The 20,370-nt window shown below is 46.4% G+C and overlaps 2 protein-coding genes across 3 annotated transcripts in view; both read left to right on the top strand.

Moving 5' to 3' along the window:
• The first annotated feature begins 106 nt into the window (after nucleotides 1–106).
• Nucleotides 107–3,717, top strand: LOC143509929 (sesquipedalian-1-like). Its single transcript, XM_076998832.1, has 3 exons — nucleotides 107–226; nucleotides 1,241–1,332; nucleotides 1,658–3,717. The coding sequence occupies exon 3, from the start codon at nucleotides 1,691–1,693 to the stop codon at nucleotides 2,549–2,551; it is 861 nt and encodes a 286-aa protein (XP_076854947.1). The 5' UTR covers nucleotides 107–226; nucleotides 1,241–1,332; nucleotides 1,658–1,690; the 3' UTR covers nucleotides 2,552–3,717.
• An 834-nt stretch (nucleotides 3,718–4,551) lies between these two features.
• Nucleotides 4,552–20,370, top strand: part of sh2b3 (SH2B adaptor protein 3) — a 30,691-nt gene continuing 14,872 nt past the window's right edge. The window contains exons 1-2 of one of the 2 annotated variants that reach the window (XM_076998828.1): nucleotides 4,552–4,691; nucleotides 14,539–15,507. In XM_076998828.1, the coding sequence (XP_076854943.1) occupies nucleotides 14,566–15,507 (942 nt within the window). In that variant the 5' untranslated portion in view covers nucleotides 4,552–4,691; nucleotides 14,539–14,565. Of the gene's footprint in view, nucleotides 4,692–11,289; nucleotides 12,986–14,538; nucleotides 15,508–20,370 lie in introns of those variants that run through there. The other variant, XM_076998827.1, reaches the window with a different exon arrangement.

The following is a 20,370-nucleotide window of genomic DNA, read 5'->3' as shown; positions in this document are numbered from 1 at the left end:
CTCTTTTCTGCCGTGTATCCTTTACAAAATTAAATTATGTAAAAATAATAACGGTAATTTTATGATTAGATGTTAAGTCATCCGCTTGACTCGTGCAGGTTCCGTTTTAGCCGTTACGAATAAACGCCAACAGTCGTGCGCGAGGGTTCTGTGCGTGTCACGTGATCAGAGATGGGCATGGAAGGAGTCTTAACAAAACGACTTCTACGGTGAAGAGAAACGAGCGGTGAGATAAACATACGTTATAAACATACGTTATAGCGCTTAACGAAACCGCCCTACATTAGCACGACTACGTATAAAGATTTATAAGCACTGCGTGTGACGACTGTCCGTTTAGCTGGCGAATAACTATCTTATCTAGTTAATTAATTAGCAAGACGGCTAACCCTGGAGTTGGTTAGTCTTACCTGTTTAGCTCCACACGTTATATTGTAACGTTCGCGAGTTGAACTCTTCCCTGTTCATGTTTTTATCAAAGTTGTGTTTCTGTGTGTTTGTAAAAGTGAAGGCGTACAAAAGCTGACCCAGCTGACCCGAGAGTGGCCGGGTGGCTGGCCTAGCCGCTAGCTAACGCTGGGTTGTGAGGCTGTGGTTGAGGCGTCGGCTGTGTTCGTTAAGTTCTGACTAGTTATCACACCGCTGGAAAACTCTGCACACTGAACTTTGATTTATTGTTAAATCGCATCTGTTAAGACCCAACACCTACCGAACCCGCTTACTTGTGGTGTAGATGACTTGCTTAGGTCGACTAAACAGCGTTTGAAGTGTTCTTTACCTGTTGGTATATGGACGCGTCTTCCAGTGGTTTATAACCGTAACCGTGGCATGTCCCTCTATATAGCCTAACGTTATAACGCTAAGATGTTATACACCAGCTATAACGTTATCTAGTTTACATGGTGTAGGTTAAGACGCAGTCATTTAACGTTAGAGAAAACCAGCCAGCTATCCAGCGGTCTTTATAGGATCTCAATGTAACATAAATATGGGGTAATTGTTGAGTTGGAAGATTTAGTAAAGAAGTTACACAGTGTGCTGGTTTAACACCGTATAGTTGAACGAGACCTTTAATGGTCTTCGTGGTAACAGTGCGTGATGCGCCACTAGAAATAGACTTTTGGGAATATATTAATCCTGCCACTCATTTATTTCTTGCCTTTTCGCTCGTATTACTCATTCCTCTTTGGAAATGTTACGCCTCGAGGTCGGTGTGTCACACAGTACACATGTGTTTCAGGGCTTTTCATTAGTGGCCCGTGATGGCGAGGTTCGGTGTCGCCATGTGATGTGAAGAACGGAGCCCAAGTGTACATGGCTCACCTGCATACCGTAAGAGACTGTTCTTACAAACACACACTCACAGAGTCTCTCTTTCCCTATCTCTCTCTCACTCTTGTATTTGTCTTGTTCTTTCTCACACACTCGTACAGAACACAGTTTAATTACATGTTAAGCAGAGTTACTTTTTTGATTACCTATATTATTACTCCCTGTTCAGTCTCTTAAGACTTCTGGCTAACATCTATTTGATTGCTATAGACCTGAGACTTGTTATCCTGCAAGTCTATTGCTGCAAACATGAGCTTTTGGAGTGTTAAGTTCCTGTTTGCAGAACAAGTGCGTCTTAATAGGTGGTGATTTCCCTTTTCCACAGTCTCCCCGCGCTGTGCTGTCTCTGTGCTAAGCCATGAAGCTTAATGAGAGGAGTGTGGCATACTATGCCACCTGCAGCTCTCCGCCGGACAAGACGGGCTTCCTGCTGAAGAAGAGCGAGCGTAGCCCGGTGTTCCACCGGCGTTGGTGCGTGCTGAAGGGCAACCTGCTCTTCTACTTCGAGGAGCGCGAGAGCCGCGAGCCGCTGGGCGTCATCGTGCTGGAGGGATGCACGGTGGAGCTGTGCGACTCCGAGACGACCGAGTTCGCCTTCGCCGTGCGCTTCGAGTGCGCCCGTGCCCGCGTCTACAAGCTGGCCGCCGAGGGCGGAGCCTCCATGGAGTCGTGGGTGAAGGCGCTGTCTCGGGCCAGCTTCGACTACATGAGGCTGGTGGTGCGGGAGCTGGAGCGGCAGCTGGAGGAGGCGCAGCAAGAGGCACTTTTGTCACGGGGTAAGGGCCGTGTGAAGAAGGCTCCGCCTCCTGGAGGAGGGGGAAGAGGTGGGGCAGGAGGAGGGAGTGGGGTTCGCCCAAACCCTGCGCTGTCCTTGTCTCAGGCTCCGGGCGGGCTCCAGGGCTCCCTGTCACAGGATCCTGAGACGTCTGTCGAAGGGGTTCTTTCCTTGGGGATCCTCGGGAAGGAAAATGGTGTGTCCTGGAACAAGGGTCTGACTAATGGTGTTGGCGAGGTGGGCTTGTCTGGGGTGTTCTGGGAAGGGGAGGGCGTTGAGGTGGAAGATGGGGAGATGCCCCCGCCCATTCCACCACGCAGGAAGACGCCCGGTGGGTCGCTGGAGAGCCCTGTGTCACCCGGAACCGGCTGCTTCTCCAAACTGCACGACTGGTACGGAAAGGAGGTGGCTGAGCTTCGAGTGGAATGGCTGCAGAACCAATGAGAGAACTTAAGTGGTGGCGGACTACAGAGGGAGCCAATAAGGGCAAAGGGGTCAGCTTCTCTTTTCTGGAGTAAAGAGCTTTTTTTTTTTCGTAGCTACAGTATCCAAGTCTTTCTCAGAGACATAGCCAGGTTTCTGCATATTCATATTTCTTTTCCCTACAAACTGTTTTTTTAGCATTTAAGCATCTAAAACTCTTTATTTGAAAACTTTAATTATTTTCTGTTAAAGTGCCATTTATTTAGTGCCTCTTAATCTTGTGTGCATGATTGCCAAAGCTGGTCTTTTGGCAAAGTTTAGAGATATAACTGGCTGCAAAGCAGGAGATTTCACAGCTGTTGGATGTCCTCAGTGTCCTCAGCCTGTGGATCTAGCCCTGTCCCCAGCACGGCCCGGGAGCCAGCGTTGTAAAGCACCGCAAAAGCTGCTTTTTCTCACCAGTTGTGAACTGCCAGCATTTTTATAATCAATCATTACGTTACAAGACAGTGGCTCCATGACAAAGCCAGCCAATGTGTAATGTAAAGTACAGTATACACTAAAGCAACCTTGTAGCCACATATATGATGTGCAAGAAATAGTAGCAACACATTTCATTTAAAGCTGCCCCCCCAAACACACATGCACACTTTTGATGTGTCATTGAGAGGGCCATGTTTTCTGGGCAGAGCTGAACATCGTGTCAAGTTGAATCACTGTTGTGTTACAATAATCATAACTCTTCAGTCTTAAATAGTTTTTATTAAGTGAGGAATTGGTACAAATCGGGAGTCTGTTACACTTTAAGGCATTCTGGTACGATTTTAGGTCTTGTGGGATATTTGAAGTGGCATGCCTGAAACTGACAAAATACTTCTTCCGTCTCGGACTTGCAGAGTCACACTTAAAGGTCAACCATTGTTGCCTTCTGAAAGCATGTTACACTGTCAGGAGGGGACAGATTCGCAGCACATGACCTGCGGTCGCCAGTCACTGATGACGTTTACAGAATGACAGTCATGAACGATCACAGAATATTCAATCATAAATGTCTCCCAAGGATTTTTTTTTACATTATGCAAAAGACAACACCAAAAACATCTGTAATCTTTTCAAAACAATCTATTAAACAGTAATTCAAAAGTTGTTTATAAAATACTTTATTAACTAAACTTGTTATACAGTGTTGCTTCTTGCTTTATTATATTTTTTAAGTTGTTTTACCACTGTTATTCGATTACGTGTGTTAATTAACGAACATTATGAAAACATCTGTAATTTAACGAAGTAGTACACCACGTTTGAGGGTTTCACACTTAACACCAGGTGGCAGTAAAGGACCGGAGAAAGTTAACGTCAAAGGTCCCTGTCTAAGAGTTGTCCCTAACGTCCTTTTACTGTTTGTAAATTTATTTACAAAATAGAGTTTTCACACCCAACACACTGTTCACATTTACACTCAAACAAGTGAATAGATCTGCACAAGCAGAAGTACACTGAATACTGTCTTAAGGTTCTGTGAACATCAAAGCGGATTACGGTGACATAATGGTCTACAGCAATGTACTGACCGGAATTATTTGCCATAAGCGCACAACAAAATGTTGCAATTACACGTGACAATAAGATTAAAATATGGACTTGATGTCAAGCAATATTAAGTTGTTACGGTGTGGCATTTGAAACTTAAACTCGAGCGTTTCGCCAAAGGCACGTGAAGCAAGATATGTTAAGCGTTCCCAAAGGTGTTTGACGAGCAAACATCCTCGAGAATAAAAGTCGTATTATATTTACTGCGACATATTACAGTAATTTCACCAAAACATTTATCTTTCTAAATATATGCATTTTATGATTATTATAATTACTTAAAGTCTAAAAGTTATTGTGAGTTTAATGTGTGAGCCTAAGATTAATCGGATGATACTGTGTAGTAATTGCTGATTTGAGTAGCGACACGAATAACTGCACATGACTTTTATTTTGGCTGAACTGCGCTTCTCTTGGTACCACACCGACGTCTATCGATGTACGTTGTCGCTTGTTTCGTCAAAAGGTTGTTATTTTTTTCCGCGCTTTAGGTTCCTTCCTGAAAGTTACGCACGGCTGTTGTTGCACGCATCCAACATGAGAGAGAGCGTAACGGGCGAAAGGCTGGCAGGTAACTGATGTTACATGTGTTACGGCTGTGTGCGTCTGTTTTCTAACACGTTTGCTTGGGTTTGACGTACGACTAGTTGACTGAGAAGTTGTCCCGGGTCTCTGGGGACAGAAGTTACTTGTTCTTTGTAGATAACGGAGAACGTGGGTGTCAGGAGTCTCCCCAGTATGCTTTCCAGGACCGTGCTGGAAAATGTACGAGCCAGAAAACTAAGCGACTTCCTCAGTGTTCTCTCCCAATAAGGCATCGTTATTCAATGGATAGTGAAGCAGCGCTTTTAGCAACTATATTTGTACCAAATCATAACAAAGTTGTTATTGAAAAAACACATTTGCCCTGGCCCAAGTGGGCGACCGCTGAAGTATTTAAAGGGGTTGCGCGTGCATGGCTCGCGGCGAAACATTTGCGAACTACGTAGTAATTCTCCGAAACTTCGCGTCACGTCCAGGCGGCCCCGACGTGTTGAGTTACGGGCTCGAGCTCTTTCTCGCCAGATCGTGACCGCACGCGCGCGTTTGAACAGATGTTCAGAACATGTCCCAGATCGCACGCGACAGGGCCGCTGGTCGGCGCGTGAGACGCCGCAACACAATATGGTCTAATGACATTTCCCGTTATGTGTCCGCCTTCGCGCTCCTTGAGCGTCCGTAACGAAGTAGTTTAGTTGTTTTTACGGTAGCCGTGTTTTAGCACAAGAACATGTATATGCAAACGAGCTCGTGTCAGATGTTCGTTTTTTTTCTGTGGTTCAAATTTGGAAATAAACGTCTCATGTTTACTGAAAAACAATATAATTCAAACTTTTTTTTTTCATATTTGTCATTTAAGCTGAACAGTGTTTATTATATGTGGGCTAGTTTCTGTTAGTTTTAAAACTATCCCAGAGCTTTAAAAGTGTTGCGTTGGCCGTGGTTAACACTCTTAGGCAGTCATGTTTAAATTGGTGTTTTAAAACACTGCTGCAGGGAGAGGGAATGTTCAGTTTACTTTTACAACTGTGATTTTACAACAACGGAGACGTGAAGGTTTAGCTCCACTTGGTCTAAAGGGGTTAGTCCACTCCAGATCAGTTTGCGTTATTGCTTTTAATTTACTGATTAGTGGTCGAATTCTACATACTTTAAAAATAAATTCTGAGCGAGAATACATGGACGTCGTTATACGGTGCAAACAGGTCGTGTCTGATCTCAGCACGCACTTGTTGCTATGGGTTTATTCATTACTTATTCATAATTCTGAGGCTAAGGATTTTGACTGGTTGTGTGTGCTTACACATTTACTGGATCACTTTTATGTAAAGAGTGCTCTGTGTGTGTGTGTGTGTGTGTGTGTGTGTGTGTGTTGCACAGATGGGTGTGGTCCTCGGCAAGTTTACCCTTTTGACACGTGCATGGAGCATATATGAATAAAGTATACGGCTGAGTAGTTTGTATGGCTGGTAGATATTTTGCCATAGTTTATAGGCAGGTCTTAGTCCTGTGATGGGGTTGGCGTGGCACACAATGCATCCTCTGGTGGTGATCAGAAATAATCTGTACAAAAAAATCTGCACTCTGTTGTACTGTGGGGACCTGGACCTGAGCTCAGTACCACTGCAGAACAGAGGTTCTGCTTCTCTTTGGGTTTTTGTTCAGTTTTTGTTGTCATACTGTGCGTGCGTGCGTGCGTGCGTGCGTGCGTGTGTGTGTGTGCGTGTGTGTGTGTGTGTGTGTGTTTGAGCTGCAGCCAAAGTCTTCAAAAAAGCCGAGTGCAGGACGCAAGGGTGCTGGGATCAAGGGTTAGATACTGATTCTCCACCCACACCATGCTCAGTGCTTGGCTTATGGTGGTGGTGTTTGTAAAAGTAGCCTGAACAGGCATGCTGTTTCTGGCGGACTGGTGGTGTTTCGGGGTTATCTTACACAATCGCACCATCCAGTATAGGGTCCATCAAGGAAGATGACTTCTCAACAGGAAATGAGTCAAAATGTATGAATTCCGATTATTTATGCACATATGTGTGTCAAGTTAAAATAATGTGTGACTGCCCACCTGCTGTGTGTGTGTGTGTGTGTGTGTGTGTGTGTGTGTGTCAGTGAGAGATACAAGACTGCAGAAGTGAAACGGGAAGATTTCAGACACATCATCACTTCACAGCTTTTCATCTTCACAGAAATTGTGTGTGTGTGTGTGTGTGTGTGTGTGTGTGGTCAAATGCATACATGTGCCTGCATATATGCCTGCAACATATTTTTGTTCACTTTCCAACTCCCTCTCTCATTCTCCCTCTCTCTCCCTCCCTCCCTCTGTCCCTCTTTCTCACACAGAGTAATAGTGAGTTTCTGTTAGATAGTGAGACTGTGTTTGCACAACCAGGAGGGTTAAATGGATGAAACTGAAGGGAGGTACATTCGGTCTGTGTTTGTACGCATGTATTTCTTTGTGTGTTTGTTTGCATTTATTTGTGTGTGTTTTTCTGTGTGCATTTTCTATGTCTGTTTGTGTTACCGTGTGTGCTTGTGTGTGTGCATTTTTTTGTGTTTGTGTGTGCTTGTTTTTGTGTGCACATTTGTGTGTGTGTGTGTTTGTGTGTGTAGTTTGGCCCCATGTGGACTTGGTACAGATGCAGGAAGTGGATGTTGCAGACAGACCCTGCAGTTCAGTGTGAACGTCATGACAAGCTGTTCACACACTGCTGGAATACACTCTCTCTTTCTCACACACACACACACACACACACACACACACACACACACACACACTACTGGATTACTCACACACATACAGTTTACAAAGAGCTCTTCCCACATACAGCCACCCCAGGAGAGTTCATTCTGTCTCTCTCTCTCACTCTCTCTCTCACTCTCTCAATCTCTCTCTCTCTCTCTCTCTCTCTCTCTCTCTCTCTCTCTCTCTCTCTCTCTCTCAATCTCTCTCTCTCTCTTTCCCTGTCTCACCCCATCTCTCCCTGTCTCTTTTGTTGGTTGGCTGCTGTGGTAAGAAGGCAGGTGGGAGTTATGGAGTAGGGGTGGTGGTGGAGATGGATCTGGTAGGGACGGCAGTGGGCATACACAATGTGAGCATTATGGCTGGCCAACTCAGAGGAAGTGTGACGCACACACACACAATAGAGGGGAAAAAAGTCCCCGGAGCCATCTGTGTGTGTGTGTGTGTGTGTATGTGTGTTTGTGTGCGTGTTTGTGTGTGTGTGTGTGTGTGTGAAAAGACATCGGTTCAGTTTATGTGTAAACCTTTCAGCTGGAGTGACCTGGCTGTTGGTGTGTGTGTGGTTGTGTGTGGATGGATAGATGCCATATGGGCCATATCTGCCTGTTAAAGCCCTGGCACACAAAAATCTTCCTCCTGTACCTACCTCGTACACCTTTCCTTCTATACCCTTCCTCCTACGCCCTTCCTCCTACGCCCTTCCTCCTATACCCATCCTCCTACGCCCTTCCTCCTATAACCCTACCTCATACACCTTTCCTCTTGTAGCTACCTCATACACCCTTCCTCCTATACCCTACATCCTACACCCTACCTCCTATTGCCTACTTCCTACACCTACCTCCTATACCCTACCACCTAGAAACTTTCCTCCTGTATTTACGTCCTACACCCTTCCTCCAATACCTACCTCCTATACCCTACCTCCTATATCCTACCTCCTACACCCTACCTCCTATATCCTACCTCCTACACCCTACCTCCTATACCCCACCTCCTACATTCTACCTCCTATATCTGTCTCCCACACCATTACTCCTACACCCTACCTCCTACATTTACCTCCTACACCCTACCTCCTACACCCCACCTCCTATACCCCACCTCCTACACCCTACCTCCTATATCCTACCTCTTATACTCTACCTCCTATAACCCACCTCCTACATTCTACCTCCTATATCTGTCTCCCACACCATTACTCCTACACCCTACCCCCTACATTTACTTCCTACACCCTACCTCCTATACCCTACCTCCTATACCCCACCTCCTATACCCCACCTCCTACATTCTACCTCCTATACCCCACCTCCTACATTCTACCTCCTATATCTGTCTCCCACACCATTACTCCTACACCCTACCTCCTACATTTACTTCCTACACCCTAGAGCTGGGCGATTAATCGATATTATCTATTAATTCGAATTTACAGTTAAGGACGATGTGTTTTTAAGAAAATCGATTTTCTGAGATTTAATTTTCACCACCGACGCTGCACTGTGGGCTCCCGTAGTTCAGTGAGTTTAGCACCTCCCACCCATCCACCCTCAAAACACACACACACAAACATGACGGCGGAACTTGTGTCCAAGAAAAGAGCAACTAGCTCCGTGATCTGGAGTTGGTTCGGTTTTGCGGCGTCAGATGTAGACCAAACAAGTCCTCGCTGTAAGGTGTTTGAAACCGATAGAGGGAGAGAGCGAAGAGTGCTATTCAGTTGCGCTGTCAATAAAGTTTCCCTCCGCGGGATATTTTGGATTAAGCAGTTTCTGCCTCGGTCACCGAACCCGCTTCAATGGATTATACTTTCGCGAGTGACCGTAGCGCGCGGCTCCGGGCACCTCGCGAGTGTGTAAAATGGAGACAAATTAAGTATTATATCGCGATCCATTATTAGTGTTGACTTGTAACTCCTGCGGTAGCCCAACTCAAAAGTAGACCGAAAAACCGCACCCCGCGACCCCATAATTTTTACCCGCGGCTGGATTTTCCAAACAAGCCCAATTTGGCGTGAAAAAGCGAACCTGGCAACTATTGTAGTATAAAGTATAAACTGTGGTAGTATAAAGAAACAGTGGAAGGAACATTTACCTGACGAATTTTAATGTTACATTGTGTTTCAGGTTTGAAAAGTGCTGGAATTTAGGCTAAAGTGAGGGGAGCCCTGTTCTTAATCAGAATGTAGACAGCGTGACTGTCAGTACAACATGCAAGAATTGTTCAATTGTATTTGTTTTCCATTTTATTAAAGGGCACCAAATTATTTATATCTATTTATTTTTTGAGGGTGTGTTTTATTTATTTATTTTAAGTTTGAGGTTGCATTGTGTCAATGCTTAAAGTATGTTGGAGAAAACCTTCTAAAAGTTACTGAATGTTCTCACTTGTTTACAATTTGTTTCTGCTTGCACTTTAACCTCAAAGGGGAAATTTAAGTGAAAAATAAATTAAAACTTTTTTTTACCATTCCTTTATCATCTGTAGTTTTTTAGTAGAGGAAAATAAATCTATTAAAATCGAAAATCGGATTTAAAAAAAATTAATCGAAGATTTTTTTGGAGGGCCATATCGCCCAGCTCTACTACACCCTACCTCCTATACCCTACCTCCTATACCCCACCTCCTATACCCTACCTCCTATACCCCACCTCCTACATTCTACCTCTTATATCTGTCTCCTACACCATTACTCTTACACCCTACCTCCTACATTTACTTCCTACACCCTACCTCATATACCCTACCTTCTACACCCTACTTCCTAGACTCTACTTCCTACATGCTTCCTTCTACACCCTACGTCCTATATCTACCTCTCCTACACCCTACCTCTCCTACACCCTACCACCTATAACCTACCTCCTACACCCTACCACCTAGAACCTTTCCTCCTGTACATACGTCCTACACCCTACCTCCTACATTGACTTCCTACACCCTACCTCATATACCCTACCTCCTACACCCTTCCTTCTACACCCTACCTCCTATAGCTACCTCCTACACCCTACCTCCCATAGCTACCTCCTACACCCTACCTCCTATAGCTACCTCCTATAACCTACCTCCTATAACCTACCTCCTACACCCTACCTCCTATAACCTACCTCCTATAGCTACCTCCTACACCCTATCTCCTATACCCTACCACCTTGCATGCTTCATATGTGGCTTGTACTAGACTACAGCCCTACATACATTTTAGCTGCTTTATCTAGCACTCTCTCTATCCTTCCTTCTGTTAATTCAGCCATGCTGGCCTGCTACATCAGTGCCCCCTGCAGGTGGGCACTGGCCTGGTGATCTCAAAGCTGTGAAAATATCTTCACATTCATACTTCCATTATGACCAAGCACTGGTGACATCTGAGTGTGAGCACTGTGTGTGTGTGATTTGAGAACTGGAGTGTGTGTGTGTGTGTGTGTGTGTGTGTGTGTGTGTGTGTGTGTGTGTGTGTGTGTGTGTGTGTGTGTGTGTGTGTGTGTGTGTGTGTGTGTGTGTGTGTGTGTGTTGCTAAGGCAGGGCTGGGTTTCCTGTCTCTGTGACCACTGCCTCCTGCTCTGTCTGTCTCTCTCTCTCTCTCGCACACACACTCTTTTTCACTCACAAAGATATGCATGCATCTCTCTCTCACACACACACACACACACACACATGCATGCTGTTTCTCTTACACACACACTCCATGTCTCATACTCTGTGTTTGTGTACATGTACAGCCCAGCCAACACAACGCATGACACAACAGCCCACTTACAGAGCAAGCACACACGCACACACTGACCGCACTGACTATTGTTTCTGTGCCAACATTTCAAATCTGATGTTTGGGTCTGTTTTTCCTGCTGGTTCGGGGGGGGGGGGGGGGGGGGGTGTATTACCCATAAACCCTTCAAGCAAGCTTGACCTTTAACCTGCACATGGGTAAACGTGACAAAAATTGCTAGTTTTTTCTTAAAACTAGCCTTGCTCAACGTGTGAAACATGTCACAACGTGTGTGAGCACATGAGAGGTGTGTGGTTGTGTGTGTTTATGCTAATATCCATACAAATAAGGCCTTCCAGAAAGGCTGTCCACTTCATATGCTTTTGATCTTGTGCACTAATGGTCCTGTTCTCTGATTGTCCTGCTCACTGCTGGTCCTGATTGTCCTGATTGCCCTGCTCTTTGATTGTCCTGTTCTCTAATTGTCCTGATAGTCCTACTCTCTGATTGTCCTGTTCTCTAATTGTCCTGACAGTCCTGTTCTCTGATTGTCCTGTTCTCTAATTGTCCTGACAGTCCTGCTCTCTGATTGTCCTGTTCTCTAATTGTCCTGATTGTCCTGCTCTCTGATTGTCCTGATGGTCCTGCTCTCTGCTGGCCCTTCTCTATGCTGGTCCTGCTTTCTGATGGTCTTCCGCTCTGCTTTGGTCTATAATTGTTTGTTTCAGTTCTGCTAGGACGTTTCGCTGCACTGACCGGGTTAGACATTGGCACCACGGCACACGCCGATAATGGCGTCCGCAGTAGACCAGACGTTCTTGCTTATTGTACATGTCCAAGGCACTGACGAGGAGAGCAGCAGGTGAGAGAGTCTGGATTAACGAACCCGTTGGAGTGAGAGTCTCACGGAAGCAGCAAGAGATTTGGGGTTTCCAGATAAGACTGCAAAAGAGGAACTGACGGGAGCGAGGAGCACGAGCGCCGGTGATGTGCGAGGACATTTCTGCTGACTCATGCTTGGCCTGGATGTGCTGATAGAAGCCATGGCTGTGTGGGGCCAGGGAAGGGGCGAGCGTAGGGGACGTCACGCACGCGCACGTACGCCTCTGTGCACGTGCACCAGCGTGTGGGAGCATGCGCGTGAAGCCTTCATATGTTTGCGTGACCCCGTGGTATTTGCATTTGTAGTATACTGGATGCTGTACTGAATACTGCTGTGGGGAGCAGTATACAGTGTATACTGAGTTTAGTATGCAATACACAGTATGTAGTGGGCTGTACTGGCTTTGTCCAAAATATTGGTATGCTTGTGAGCATCTGTTTGTTTAAGAGAATATCTGTTTGTGTTTGTGTCCCGTTAGCAAACTCGTGCCTTTATTAACAAGCTAACAAAACTACAAGCAGTTTGTGTGTGTGTGTGTGTGTGTGTGTGTGTGTGTGCTTGGGCATGCGTGAGGGTCCTTGTGCGAGTGTGAGCGTGCATGAGCTTGTATAAGCATGTGTTGGCGTGTGTGAGTGTACGTATGTGTGTGTTGACACTGAGAGGTGTTTTTTCTGTAGGTAGGTTAATGCTTCCTGCTAACAGATAAGCGTGCATGAGTGAGCACTGGAGAGGGTCTCCTGTCCTCCTGTCATTTTCTCATTGATTTCTTATCCCTTTCTCATCAGAGCGGCGTGAGAGAGGTAGGCAGGAGCTTTGACAAATCCGCGCTGATCTCGGAGAGCTCTTAGTTCATTAGTCAATGAGTGAGAACACACATGAGCAGTGTTCAGCCTTCTCCTAGACCAGAATGCTGTGTGCAATATGTGTCCAAAAAGATTTTTTCCAGTTTGCAAAAGATACCCAGATGACCTGCTACTTCCGCCAAATATTCCGGTATGTGTCTGGATCCCATCATGCAACAGCAGTGGTAAATCTTTCGCAAGTAGGCAGAACCATGTGTCCACGTGACCTTGTAGAATGGTTTATGTTTGTCGCATACTAGGCTAGATATTATACCAAGTTTTTCCATGGGCACCAGTGTGCAGTATATACTGAGTGCAGTATGCAGTGTACAGTGTGAAGTAGTCTATGTCGGCGGTGTCTGAACTATGGGTGAACTATGGTTAATTCTAGTTCATTCTAATTGTTACTGCTACCTGAATGATAATGAGGGGAAACTAAACTGTGAAGTTGCTCGGATAATGATCTCACCCAGAGTAAATGTGATTTGTGGATGAGTGGTGTAAATGATAAATCATATCAAACATGAAAGTCTGTATTTGTGTGTGTGTGTGTGTGTGTGTGTGTGTGTGTGTGTGTGTGTGCGTGCGTGTGCGTGGACTTCCTTAGTCTTACAAATAGCTGTTGATTCATTCATTACTTCAAATATTCTTTCCGATGATACTGTTCTGTGACTGGTTTATGAAGTAACTTTAGACACATTAACTATTCACTTCCTCCAAGTGTGTGTGTGTTGGGGGGGGGGGGGGGGGGGGGCAGGCAGAGGTCTCAGTGTGAGTCATTCTAACACTACCTTAGTTCAGCTCAGCATGATGTATCTGTGTGTGATTCTGTGGTCACTGAAATTGCTGACTGAATTCCTGCACCTTCTTCGATGGTGGGAGGTCCTTGGGGGTCATCATCACCATCATCATCATTCTGTGTCTTCCTCGAAAGAGGATGTCGTGTGTGTGACAGCTAATCCTCGCTGGTCTGGCCTGACGGGACCAGCACAGGCGCCGTCTCTATGGCTAATTTTGTATGAGGTCACCTTTCATCAAAACATTAGCTAGCTCGCAAGCTAAGTTATATTTATAACCTTATTTATAGCAATTGTTAGCTAGCTGTGTATGTTTAGCAATGGGGATAGTGGCTAGCTAGCCAGGAACTAGCGTGTTGAGTGGAAACCTCTCAACATCGTTCTGTGAAAAGAACTGTGCCCAGATTCCCCACCCCCCATGACATGAACTACTTGGCTAGTTAGCTAACTTCTGCTATCAGAACTGTAGCTTATTTGTCCAAATGGATCATGCTGTAAATATGACCAAAATGCTTTACTGTTCATTAAAATCTGGCGCCATCTAAGTATGACAGACTCAAGCAGGGCGGTGTGTGTGGTTTCTGCCAGTGTACCAGGACAATGTCTGGCCGGTCCAGCAGAGTACATGAGACTAGAAGGGTCTTTACACTGGACATGGTAACCCATGCTGGAAGGTCATAGGTCTTAATTAAAACCTGGTGCCCAGCTCCACTCTTGACTTGTCACAGTAGGGCATGTTTAAGAGACCAGGGTGGTTTCTCTTCAATTTCTGCGCTGCTGGGTCAGGTTTCTAACAGGTTGTCTTCTGATTTATAACAAAATGAAACTGTAATTCTCTCCCTCTCTTTCTCTTTCTCTCTCTCTTTCTCTCTCTCTTTTTCTCTCTCTCCCTGTCTCTTGAACACAGTGTTCCTCAGCTGTGCTGGTTACTGCGATGAATGGTAACACTCTCCAGCTGCCCCCGAGCAGCGGTGCGCTGCCCATAGCGCCCTCATATGGCTGGACGGAGTTCTGCGAGTTGCACGCAAGTGCGACAGCGCGAGAGCTGGCGCAGCAGTATCTTTGCTTCGCTAGAACTCACCACCCGCACAATGTCGTCCCCCCGGAGAACTTCAGCCGCCACTTCAGCGCCCTCTTCCAGCAGCACTTCCGCCGGGAGGTGGCCAGGGATGCCCCGCCCCCTGCCCCGCCCCCCGCACCACCGCCTATGACCACCTGCCTGCCCCTCAGCTCCTTTTCCGGGGTGCTCGACTACCGAGAGGCGGTGCAGCAGCCAAGGGGTGGTGCCTTGTTTGCCGTTTTAGCCCACAAACCAGACGTGATGGGTGGGGCCAGGGAGCAGGAGCAACTGCTGCGTTGTCCGGCCAATGACACTACAAACCGCGTGCTAGTCCACGCCCCGGAGGCGGAGCCTACAGAACGTCACACTCCCTCGCCTCTGCCCCTCCCACTCCCTGCTGAGGTCAATCACTTCTCCGTCAGTCAGATTCGCCGGAGCGTGCGACGGCTCTTCAAGACACGCCCTCTCCCCGAAGACCCTGCCCACGGCTGCTCTGGGGATGAATCAGAAAGAAGGGGCGGGGCCTCGGGGACGGTGGAAAACAGCCCTCCACCTCGGCCTCAGACCCCCCCGGCAGGGGCGCTGCCCCCTAGTAGCCTGCGGAAAGGGGAGGAGCTGCTGAACCTCCTGGGACTGAGCAGACTGTGGCCCCGCAGGGCCAAGCAGGAAGCACACAGCACCTGGAAGGAAGGGCAGCTCCGCTACCTGGTGGTGGACGACACTATCTCCGACACGCCTCCAAACTGGGCACGCTGCCGCCTGCTGGTGAGGAAGACCAGCGACAGGTTCCAGCTGGAGCTCTATGACCCACCTAAGGTAGGAGAGAGAGAGATGCGTGTCACACTGCCACACACAGTATTGACACTCACACATTGGTGTTATTGGGATTTATAAAGCTCAGCAAAGCTCAGACCCATACAAAGGTCTGAGGAATCCAGACAAACATTTTAACTACAGTGTGTGCAGTGTTGTGTTGGGGGTGTTGTGTGTGTGTGTGTGTGTGTGGGGGGGGGGGGGCAGTGTGTATGTATGAGATGTTGTGTGAGGCAGGTTGTGCTGTGTTTGAGGTGTTGTGTGTGGTGTTTGAGGCTGGGTGTGTGGTGTGTGGGGGGCCATGTGGGCTGTGGCAGTGTAAGAGTAGTGAGGTAGTGTAAGGCAGCGTGCGTGGTGAGGTAGTGTGCGTGATGTTTGAAGTGGTGTGTGTGACGTGAATGGTGATGCGTAAGGGGCAGTGTTTGGCATTGATGGTTCTGATCATCAATGAGGTCAGTCTCTCAGGTGTCATGTGCTTGGTGGCTTGGTTTGAGGTTCCTGGGTAAGAGCTTGTGAGGGTGGGGCAGGTTCAGGGTGTGTTTACTGGGTCAGAGGCTGTGAGAGTGAGGCAGGTCCAGGATGTGTTTACTGGGTCAGAGGTCATGAGGGCGGGGCAGGTCCAGGGTGTGTTTACTGGGTCAGAGGTCATGAGGGCGGGGCAGGTCCAGGGTGTGTTTACCTCAGTCTAATATGTGGAAGGTGAAATAAATGACAGAGTGAAATTTGTGCTCGCGAAGTTCCCATCAGTGTTAAACACGAATGCAGTGACGGGTTTGCACAAAGATCAGAGTGCAGCAGATATAGTTAAAAGGGTCTTTCTGTCTCTCTGTTTCTGTCTTTGTTTCTGTCTCTCTCTTTCTGTCTCTCTCTATCTTGGACTTGTATAGTGGCTGAGCTCAGTTTCATCACTTTAGCAGCCAATCAGATTTCTGGCCAGTGTTGTGGACCATGAGCTGAGTGCGAGTGCCCATATAAAGCAAAGGCACATCTGCGTGCGTGCGTGTGTGTGTGTGTGTGTGTGTGTGTGTGTGTGTGTGTGTGTGAGAGAGAGAGAGAGAGCCAGACTCTGGGTACGTCCACTCTGTGTCCACCCTTACTCTGGCCTGCTTGTGTGATACTAGCAGAAGAGCATGGTCTGCTCCCTCCCTGCTGATCCAGGGACAGCCCTGTGGTCCGGCAGCTGTGTCTCAGCCACAGGGAGGAGGGGGTGGGCCACTGTTCCTGAGGCAGCCCCGGAACACAGCGGCACATAGAGGAAGCTGCTGTGAGCCTGATAATTTGGTGTGCGTGAGAATGTGTTGCAGCATAGTCCTAACTCTGCATTCAGAACAGCCTGCGCTCTGAAGATAAACAGCTGTGATTATCTGCTGGGAGATGTCACTGAACCGTCCGGTTCTCATCACGTCAAAGCTCAATGTTTGAGTATTAAACACCAAACTTGAGGTTTTGACCATTAAACACTAAAGTTGAAGGTTTAAACACCAAAGCAGTAGACATCCTGGTATTTGGATAACTCCACCACCTCAGAGAGCCGATAGATCCGGCTTCGCCCGGCAGTACTGACCGCAGGTCGGCTCTTTTGAGAACTGCAGCTGAAACTGACCATGAGAAGAATCATTTCGCTCATCGTTTCACTTAATATCATCTGATTGGCACTTGCGTCTGCTGAGTTTATGGGCCAGAGTTACTGTGGGAAGAACTCAGTGGGCTCAGAGATGATAATCTGGGCTCAGTGACCTTTGTCCATGTGCACTAAAATTCACTGCTTGCATAATGAGTAACCATGTGTGAGAGCCGTAGGAGGAGAACATAGTGTCCTGCGTCTGAGCGGGTCCTGCTTCTGGGCAGGTCCTGCATCTGGGCCCGGGTAGGGACCTTCCCTGTGTGGCTCTCTCAGCAGGTATGCACCTTACGCTGAACTCGTTCATCTGATTTCCTGTTGATTCCTGCACCTGAGTCATTACTTTTGACATCCTGTTGGTTACTGCGCCTTCAAAATTCACACAGATTATGCAGGAAGCAAAACAACATACTTTGGCTTCAGTTATTTCTTTATTTGTTGAAAAGGTATTTAATTCTTCTGGCTGTGAACGGATGGTGGATGGAGAGTTTGGTCAACTGGTCCTGCAGGAAACCAGTGGTGTGGGAAAGAGGATGTGGCACAAACGTCCATCATCCATCCACTCCCTCCACCTCCACACCTGGCTACATTCATGCTACATACGGGCAGGAAATGTGAGCGTAGCCCATTCATGAATAGTGCTTGTGTGCATGAGATGGGATGATAATAAAGACTAATGTCTTTACTTTCCAATTGTCTGTGAGGCTTTACTGTCCAATCACATGTCTCTGTGAGGCTTTACTGTCCAATCACATGTCTCTGTGAGGCTTTACTGTCCAATCACATGTCACTGTGAGCCTTTACTGTTCCTGGGATGGGCTCATGTAGAGTGCTGTGGGCTGATCATATGTGGGGTGCTGTGTGCTGATCATATGTAGGATGTTATGTCTGTGTGAGAGGAATTTGATGATGCACAATCAAGTACTGTTCCTATAGAAATGGTTTTGCAGTAACTGCATTGATGAGAAGTTCATTTAATTAGTTCATAAACACTTCATTGAGCTGGTTCATTTCATTGAGTTGCTTAATTTTATTGAGCTGGTTTGTTTAATTGAGTCGGTTCGTTTGCAGCTGAAGGGTTTGTTTCCGAGGCTCTTCATCTTTCTGTCTGATGGTTGTAAGTAGTCTGATGGAAAATACGTCTGATTATAGGAAAATACATGCTAGTTCGACTCTATACACACACACACACACACACACACACACACACACACACACACACACACACACACACACAAAACCACATGCAAACAACCACATGCACAATGTCCACGCACACACACTGTATGTGTTTATAGTCATTTGGAGCCTTGTACACCCCACAGCCAGGAGAGTTCACACAGAGCACCTGACCCCGGGGTGAGCTGACCTTGGGGTGAGCTGACCCCAGGGTGAGCTGACCTCAGGGTGAGCTTTCGTCTGGGAGAAGCTAAATAGTTAACTGGTACTGGTTAACTAGTACTGGTCATTTCTTGTAATCTGGTAGGATATGGTGAAATACATTGAGTGTTTCATTAGTAAGGCTAACAATAAAATGTATTACACATATTCAGAAAATTTTGATTAAATAATAATGTAGTACAATGTAATAATTGTAATTGTATTTATAATTTCTAGTTTAATATCTAAACTCAGAAACTCTTATTTGTAATATTTTCCTTTCGATTGCAGTCATTACACAGAAAAATAACCACAGCATTTGCTCTGACTCAGCCTGACAAGAGTCCTGATGAGCCAGCGTGTCTGAGCAGAGTGTGAGCTCCTGTCTGAGTGAAGCAAGCAGGCCTGGTGACCTCCTGCTCAGCTGATAACATCTCCACACACTGATATCTAGGCCACACTTTCAATTTACATCAGTCAGAATGGAATCGCCCACTTCCCCAGTTCCACAAAAGCACTGTGTCAACACCAAGAATTTTGTCACACAGCCACAGGTGACACGTGTGTACCCTGCACACACAAGAAGATAAGATATAAGTAATTTTCATTATGTTCATATAACACACACACACGCACACAGGAACACACACTCTCACACAGATACACAAACACACAAAATCTAATTTCATTAATGAGAACGTCCATTTTTCACTTCAGTGTGTTTGTTTATAAAATAAGCATATTAAAATGAGCATATTAAAATGATCAGTATTAAAATGATCAGTACAATGTGCAGGAACAACATGACCATCAGACCCTCTGCCAGGCAGCCAGGAATGGGTGGGGTTACCGCTGGCCCCACCCACATCTGGCCAAGTTTTGTGCTTGGCAGTGTGCTTTTTTCAGTTAAATTACCATGGCAACAAAGAGTTCTTATAAACAAACAATTATTTTTGAGTAGAACTATGGAATAAAATATGTGAGTGTGGTGGAGCTAAGAGAAACAGGAAGAAAGCGAGAGAGAGAGAGAGACTGGCAGAGAGAAGGACTGACGGAGAGCGAGCGAGAGAGAGAGATTAACACAGAGAGAGAGAAAGGCCGACAGAGAGAGAAACAGTTAGTTGCTTTGTGAGTTGAAGGTTTGAAGTGGCTTATCAAAGATCCGTAGAACATCAGGGAGATGTTTGTTTACGTGGTGTGCATTGGTTTTATGTGGAACATTTGTATCTACTCTGTCGGGTGTGTGTCTGTGTACGTAGGCCTGTCACGATAACAAAATTTTCAGAACAATATATTGTCCCATATATATATGGCCTCTGTTAGCCCTGCACACTTTAGTGTGTTTGTCAACATGTCCTTTATGTTTGGACATTTCTGCACAATTCTGCTTGTATGAGCTTGCTGTCATATCACATGTCATGGTTACTGAGTGGACCCCATTACATCACTTCCACTCTGATGCAGTGACACTATTTCCAGTCTGAGGTGATCAGGGTGATGAGTGCAGCTTCCTAGAGTGAAAAGGTGCCTGTCGTGCTGAAACCTGGCTCTTTGCTAGAAGGTTACAGCTTCTGTTTTGTCTGCCTGGGCCCAGTTCTTACAAAACAGCTCCAGCAGGTCCAGCATGCGTTCTGTGAGGGACAGCAGTACCTCATCATCAGTGTAAAGCAGAAATGTCACTTCCGTGTTGATCAGGGTGAGTCCAGGTACTGCAGACTGCACCACTAACACACGTCTGTAAATGTCAGTCAGGGATGGCCCAGATGCAGGCCAGCCACCTCACACTGTGGATGAAGTGTTCTGTTCTTCTGTTCCTGGGATTTATTCCACACTTTACTATATCATTATTCAGATATGTAGATTTG

This window comes from Brachyhypopomus gauderio, chromosome 3 (genome assembly GCF_052324685.1).
Source record: "Brachyhypopomus gauderio isolate BG-103 chromosome 3, BGAUD_0.2, whole genome shotgun sequence".
NCBI lineage: Eukaryota > Metazoa > Chordata > Actinopteri > Gymnotiformes > Hypopomidae > Brachyhypopomus > Brachyhypopomus gauderio.
The sequence above is the reverse complement of the archived record's forward strand: the minus strand, read 5'-3'. Positions and strand labels throughout refer to the sequence as shown.

Coding starts and splice junctions, on each gene's coding strand:
- LOC143509929 (XM_076998832.1), top strand. CDS start 1,691: ATGAAGCTTAATGAGAGGAGTGTGGCATACTATGCCACCTGCAGCTCT.